Source organism: Gymnoscopelus microlampas (genome assembly GCF_963454915.1).
Source record: "Gymnoscopelus microlampas genome assembly, chromosome: 7".
Classification (NCBI taxonomy): Eukaryota; Metazoa; Chordata; class Actinopteri; order Myctophiformes; family Myctophidae; genus Gymnoscopelus; species Gymnoscopelus microlampas.
Genome location: NC_139944.1, coordinates 22704797 through 22712296, shown reverse-complemented (window position 1 = coordinate 22712296; position 7500 = coordinate 22704797). Strand labels below are relative to the sequence as shown.

Below are 7500 nucleotides of genomic sequence, written 5' to 3'. Positions count from 1 at the left end.
GTATCGACAAACTGGTGGCTTCACTCAAATAATGTAATACTATCAATGAATCAGTCAATGAAAATATTTCTTTATATTTACCTTTATCTTTATCGTTCAGTTTTTATGCCCCAGATATGTGGAACATACCAGAAAACAGCAGGTCTGCTATACAACTCTCAGTTCTTTTAAATAAATACTGAAGACCTTTCTATTTGCTTCTTCCTTCATACTGAGGCTTTTGGTTCATTTTTTTTACGCTGCACTGCAACTTTATTCCCGTATTCTTTTCGAATTATTCTTTATTATTCATGTTTTCTATTCTTAAGTCTTTAATAACAGTTTTCTGTTGTATTCAAATGCTCTTTTATTTGTATTTATTGCCAATAATTTCCTCCCTTTTTTCTCCCTACTTAGTTGTTATGCCAATTCCCAAATGTTCTTTTATAATGTGCTTCTTTTTCACTTTGTTAGTGTTCTTAGTTTTTTTTACAATTTGTATTGCCTGCTATACAAATAAGTTTGCCTTGCCTTGCCTTGCCTTTGTCCATTTATTAGCTCATACTATTAGTTCCATTTCAAAATATCGTCACAAAAATGAAAATCAACAAAGTGGAATGTTTTACTCTTTCAGGTGGCCAATATGGGCAAAGAAGACAAGGCGCTTGGTGCCGCCTTCCTGAACATCATGTGGCCTTATGAGCTGGCCAATGGGAAGTGGCTCCTGTACCCTGCCAGCGTGGAGATGAATGGCACACACTGCTCCCCTGCAGAAGCCATCGATCCTCTGAAACTACAACCCGGCTCCACAACCGTGGAACTGACAAAAGCGACCACAGAAAGTTCAGCCACAGAACCACCACAATCAGGAAATCTCAGGGTCAGTGGGGGAAGATGAGATTTGTTTTTTCTTAGATAAACTAGCAATACCACAATGTATTTTTTTTTTTGTTACAAGCTAAAGTCCTGTATTCAAAGAGTACAAAAGTATTGTAATTTGACAAACTTACACAAAAAGCAGATCTTCAACTTGCAGATCTGCTATTTTCAAATAACGTAGTGGTGGTTAATGTATGTTTTGTATTAATAGTCTAACTTTATAAAGTAACTATTAACTAAAGCTGTCAAATAATTGTAGTGGAGTAAAAGGTAGCCTACAATATTTTCCTCTGAGATGTAAAGGAGTAGAAGTATTAAGTATCAAAAAATGTAGCAAAGACACCCATGTTCAAATCCCTGCTAGCACACAAACTTTCGGAGTACAGCTTAAGTCATTTCATTCTTGTGTGGCTCAACAACAGTTGCCGTTAAGTTTAATTTACATTGCAATGCGATGTGTTGTTAGCTTAAAAATCTGTTCTTTTTGGCAAGCAACACCATAGTGTGATGGAATATAAATGACGCTTTACAGAAGGTCTCACATTGTCTATATATACCCGGCAGTTAAGCTGTTGGCATTTCCAAACAGTTCTAATTGGGGATTGAGCAGCAGCTCGCTAGCAACAGTGTGCCGAGCATATAAAAAGCATGACCTATGTGACTGTATATCGTAAAGCATGATTTATGCTTTGTGTCGAAAATAGCAGATCTACAAGAATATATACAAGCTCATACATGTCACATCCATGATGTGTTGTGAACTTGTAGATCAGCTATTTTCAGTAAATTAAGCATTAGGAAGCCCCCTTTTCGAGTTACATTTCCATTGCCTTACATCATGTATGCACAATTCTTCCCACAAAGTTCTTTCAGCGGTTCTCAAACTCGGTTCCGGGGACCCCCAGGGGTCCTTGAGGGGATTCCAGGGGGTCCTCAGCTACTGTAAATGATTGTTAACTCTGAGAGTGTGGGCTTAATAAATAACTTCATGTACCGTGCAAGCTGGCAGTGTGCGAGTAATTTTATTTTTTTGTTCTCCACTTTTTAATCTGGTTGTGTGAAAGTGTTTTTCTGAGAGTGCACAAATGGAACCAAATGGATTTGAATCACTGTTCTAATGTCTCCTGACACTTGCTCGTTTCCAAAACTTTTGTTGTGTTCTTTCCCCCCTCACCAGACGGGCAGGAAGGTCCGGTCCCACCCAGAGGAGGCCAGTCAGGTCATGACCAAAGGCAGCATGGGAAGAACCACACCATCTGTTGCTGCTTCAGAGAGACGAAAGTCTCTCACACTGGTAAGATGGGGAAAAAACATGATTTTGATCATTAAAACCTGACAAAAGGGAAGAGGATGAGGAAGTCTCACCCGTTAATATCTTTCTGTGCGATACCACTCTGCTGGCCACAGATTTCACTTGTGCCATCGGCACTTGTGCCATCGACAGTTGTACCAACCCTCCTACTGTAGTCATCCCTGTATAACAGCAAAGCTGTATGGAAGGAGAGAGAGAGACAGACAGACAGACAGACAGACAGACAGACAGACAGACAGACAGACAGACAGACAGACAGACAGACAGACACTCCCAACTCATGCACATGTGCTCAAAATTATTGAGAATAATAAGAGATGAAGAAGCAAATAAATGAGGAAAATACAAATTATTGGGTATCTTGAAGGGAACGAAAGTCTTCTCTCTGCATGATCAAGTCTCACTCAAGTTATTGTATGTCTTTATGTGTCTTGATTAATTGAACACACAGGAGGGCCACAATGGAAACCAGCCCACGGGGCTTTTTGTGTTATCCTTTTATCATAATTGTATAACTGTACCTCTGTACCCTTTGCAAACTGTTTTGTCTCTCCTCCAGGACTGTCTCTTGGGGTCAGCACGCTGTGTTCTCATCCAATGCCCCCTGCATAGCTTCTCTGGCAAGGCTGTCCTCAACATCCATGCCAGGCTGTGGAACAGCACGTTCATAGAGGTGAGAGAGCTTGGTCCATTGCAAGACTGTCTCAGCTCCATTCTAACTATTATAACTGTGTGAGAGAATGCATCTACTCTACTGTGATCCATGTTATTTCAATTTAGGTGAGAAACCCAATAAAGATGGTTTACCTTGCAAGAACATCTCTTACTCTTTTAGAGATCAATGTATACATATTTAGTTTAATTATAAAATGTTTTTTTTAAGGGGAGAAGGTCTTTTTTGCTGTGCTAGCGACTCCTATGGGTTGGGCGGCGCCTTTCAGTGGAGTGTATTAAGCGGGAGGAGTAGACAGGAGTAGCAGACGGAGGTGCTATGTCCTCCCCAGGTGATAATGACCGCTGGCCATTGGAGTTTCTAAGTAATTCACACATTAACTACTTAACAATAGAGCGGTTATTTCATTCGGCGACCACGCGCACATGTACACGTGTGTGTGGGAGGGAATAACTATAGTATGCCCTCCGAAAAAACCTAGGACACACCACTGGTCCCCCCTGTGGGGGGCTTCTCAGTTGATTGGTGTACAAGTAGCAACACAGAAATGTGTGTGGATGGTTAATTGGCATACCACTAAATTGAGTGAGAAAAAGGGATAAAGATTATTGGCTAGTCTAAATTTTGCAGTGCAGAAGTGTTAGTACAGTGCAGTTTTGTGTTGCTCATGAAAAACAGTGACTTTTACAGTCACAAAATAGGACTCAAAGAATACTCAACTCATACAACTAATGGAGAACCAAAAACTGAAGCCAAGGTGACACACCTAGAGGAGAATTTAAGGAAAGGAACTGATGGAAGGAAGCAGGAATAGTGACAGCTGCCTACAATACAACAATGCAGGGACTACCCTTTTTGCATAATCTGTTCATGGTTTCTTTATTTCTGTCTTTCTGTCCGTCTGTCTGTCTCTCTCAGGAGTTTCCAGCAGTCAGTGCTCTGGAGCTGCTGATCGGAGCCAACATTACCGTCAAGTCCACCATCAAACATCTGATCCTCAAGGATGCTGCGACACAGGTACTGACTATATTGATGCACCCATTTACAAATGAATCTTCATTTAGTCCATACCCGGGGATTGTGTGCACCCAAATTATATGCAGGCTTTGGGGTTAATGCGCTCGGGAGTGCTGGTCATTTGCATTTCATCCTGTTGGCATCTGGTGTGGTGTGTGTGTGTGTGTGTGTGTGTGTGTGTGTGTGTGTGTGTGTGTGTGTGTGTGTGTGTGTGTGTGTGTGTGTGTGTGTGTTTGTGTGACAACCTTGGCTTTTAGCAGAAATGTGTTAATTGTTGCCCTTAATAATAAACTATTAACCTGTGAGGTGATGGTATTCTGGTTGTCTCATCATTATTATGAGGTTAAACAAAAACACTGTGTTCTGCAGGTTTCAGTGATGATCTACCCAGAACCAGGACTGGCTGATCACTACCAGATCCCCTGGTGGATCATCCTCATTGCTGTGCTGTTAGGAATCCTACTGTTGACCCTGCTGGTCGCAGCACTGTGGAAGGTAACTCTCTCTCTCACACACACACACACACACACACACACACACACACACACACACACACACACACACACACACACACACACACTCACACTCACACTCACACTCACACACACCACATATCTATAAAGACTTCAGTGAAGGTGACTTCTGGTGTGTATTCTGGTGTTTCAAATGACTCCTTGGAGCAACAATGACTCTTTTATCATCAAAGATAATGAGAACCCTCTAAAGTGGGTTTGTCAAAGTGAGCTGTCTAAAACAGCGATAACTTTAAATGTATCCTTCTAATAGTCCTTTTAACTCTAGTGGATATCAGAGTCAACACCACATAACTCTTGTTAATACTTTTCATTGGTTCAGTATCTATAAAGCCCACAGACACACTTAACCACTTTCAATTGTTCAAAAGTATTTGTTGGGATCACTTTCAGAGTGATTTGATGAAAGATGGAAACATTGGCAGCCAATCAAAATTCAAAATCCATCTGAACTTAAAAGGTGTCACTTCCAACACATCACTCATGTTCAAAATGTTTGCAGAATGTTATCATTGATCAGTGTGGATGCTCACATCATTATTGCTATTGTTGTCTTTGTAGTTATAATTCTTCCCTGTACGAGGACACAATACAAGGATGTAAAACTGATTAGGTACTCTGTGTATTAGTGCAGCTGTGTTTTCAGAGTAAATGCAGAGAGCTGGAGGCTGTTAAAAGCTGTACATAAGAGCTTCCTAGATAGACTGCTTCACTTCCTTCCTTCACCGCTGTCATTTCCCCAGGCCATTTCAGTACTCTTTGATAGGACAATTATTTCTCTTAGATTTCTCTTCTGTCATTTAAACTGTTTATATTTTCCAGCTCACTCTCATTTGTTTCCCCTTTTGTTTGTACTCATGTTTGTCTCATTTCCTCAATTACTATATAATATATTTCTTTTTAATCTCATTCCTTCCTCTGTCTTTCTCCTTCTCAACTTCATCTGGGGACTCAATATTCCACCTTCCAACTTTCTACTTTCCCTCCTCCATTGCTCCATAATTTCCATCCATAATTTCCATCCATCCATCCATCTTTCCTTCTGTACACCTTCCTTCCTGTTCACCTCACCACTCTGTGGCCATCTGGGATCCTAGTGTGGGTTCTTCAAGCGCGCTGAGCCTCGCCGCCACTATGACACAGAATACTACCGTGCCCACCTCGGGGTCCAGCCTTCGGAGGCGGAGAAGCAGGTGTCAGAGCTATAGGGTCTCAAACCCCCAGACCACCCTCTCCAAAACAAACCCTTTACTCTGGCCTGCTCTCCCCTCCACCCTCTCCCCCCAAGCGGTAAACATCCTCACCCTGCCCTGATGTGCCTGTGTGTTGGTTTTTAATATGGCATGATGTGGTAAAACATTTTGAAATGTGAATGAGAAAAAACAAAAACAAATGGCCGACACACGTCCCTGTGCACTCTACCCCTGAATCTTTTAGACTTAAGCCTAATTTATGCTTCATCGCATGATGGAGATGCTCGCCGAAAATAACTGGTTTACAAGCTTATCCTATATTAAAATTGGCTTAAACGAGGACCGGCGAGTGGTAGGGCGGACCTCTGACTTCACGCTCATGTCACCATGACTCAGCCATAACCATATAAGGAGGTCCCGATTTAGCTACGCCCAAATATGGAGTGTGTTGTCTAACTGCAATGTGTTGTCATGGCATCAGGTGCAAACAAATCATATACGGGCACAAAAGGGGGCATGACCATATATGGGCATAAATATACTAATGACATCAGGGATCTCCATTCATGGGCATAAAAGGGACAAGGACTGACATATACAGAGATCTCCATATATGGGCATATAAGTCGGATAGGTGGTGCGACGTAGCTGTGAGGGCCGCATAGCAGCCCGCACTCTAGTTAAGGTATAACAGTGAACAGCCCGGTGGTCAAATCTGAGAATGCAATTAAAATGCTACTGCGCGTGCATTTCCCGTTTGTGCGCATGCTCATAACTCTATGGCTGCTCTATGGCCGCTCTAATCGACTCAATATCGACCCAATATTTCTACTTCCGGCAGACTTCCGGGTGCTTCAAAACGCCACTGACCACTTTCATAGAAATGAATAGCTGGGGGTGGCGGGGCAATCCGCCTTCTAGATCTATGGCTGCAATCCATAACTATCATTTCTTTGTATTCAAACCTGGGTCCCCTGCTTAAGTGACACTGTCACAGTTGTTTGTTTCCATTTGATTTTCTTGGAATACCTCTAGTCAACCAGTATGGTCCTACTGGACCACAGGATCTAAATGCCTCAATTAAAGAGTATGGGGAGACCTGCACCAACTACAGTTTATTCCCTTAAAACAAGTTACGGATTGCAGCTTTAAGGCTCATAAGGTGAAAAACAAAAAAAAAGCGTAGTGACAGTCTATAAATGCATGGTTTTCAAGTGTTGTCATTTTTTACTGTCAAACCTGTAACTTACCTGTTGACCTCCATCCTGCCCTCTCAGGGCGTTGGGAGGTGCTGTGTGGTTGTGCTGTGGTTGTGCTCTGACTTGACACTGGTTCATTCTGGCACGGATCCAGACTATTCCTCCCCATCAGCTGTTTGCCATTCACCCTCCATTCTATTAGCATTTTCAGTCCGTGCACGTCTCACACCAAGCGAGCTCTTGTCATAATTATGCCAGAATGAACTTGTCAAAAGGTCTTATGTGTCTTTGCCCATGTTAATGTGGGTTTTCTCCTAATGGGTGTTTTGAGAGTTTAGCACGCAAGTACACTTCAGACCAAAGCTAAATTATAAAATGATAGAGCATGTGGATGTTCTTTTGGTGTCTTTATGTGTTATCGAAAGATCACCTTGCCTTTGGCTCAGCGCATTGGTTCCACATCATGTAATGGAAATTAGGCTGTGCACTACAGTAATTCTCTTCTCTTCTGTCTTAATCTTTCCTTCTTTCTTTCTTTCTTTCTTTCTTTCTGTGCAACAGTGTGGCTTTTTCCGGCGGGTCCAGTACCAAGAGAAAGTGCCTCAGTACCATGCGGTGAAGATTCCTCGCGAGGACCGGCCACAGTTCCAGACAGAGAAGTCAGGAGTCATCCATAAAAAGAAGTGGGCCACGCACTGGAGCGATGGGGCCTCTT

The 7500-nt window shown here is 42.3% G+C and overlaps 1 protein-coding gene across 4 annotated transcripts in view; it reads left to right on the top strand.

Annotated features, from left to right (window-relative positions):
* Nucleotides 1-7500, top strand: part of itga7 (integrin, alpha 7) — a 46438-nt gene that overhangs the window by 37531 nt on the left and 1407 nt on the right. For 2 of the 4 annotated variants that reach the window (XM_084063157.1, XM_084063159.1), the window contains 7 exons: nucleotides 101-142; nucleotides 614-859; nucleotides 2036-2152; nucleotides 2730-2843; nucleotides 3762-3860; nucleotides 4230-4355; nucleotides 7347-7500. The exon at nucleotides 7347-7500 is cut by the window's right edge and continues 1407 nt beyond it. In XM_084063157.1, coding sequence (XP_083919283.1) covers nucleotides 101-142; nucleotides 614-859; nucleotides 2036-2152; nucleotides 2730-2843; nucleotides 3762-3860; nucleotides 4230-4355; nucleotides 7347-7500 — 898 coding nt within the window. Of the gene's footprint in view, nucleotides 1-100; nucleotides 143-613; nucleotides 860-2035; nucleotides 2153-2729; nucleotides 2844-3761; nucleotides 3861-4229; nucleotides 4356-5490; nucleotides 5684-7346 lie in introns of all 4 variants that reach the window. The other 2 variants (XR_014601200.1, XM_084063158.1) reach the window with 2 other exon arrangements.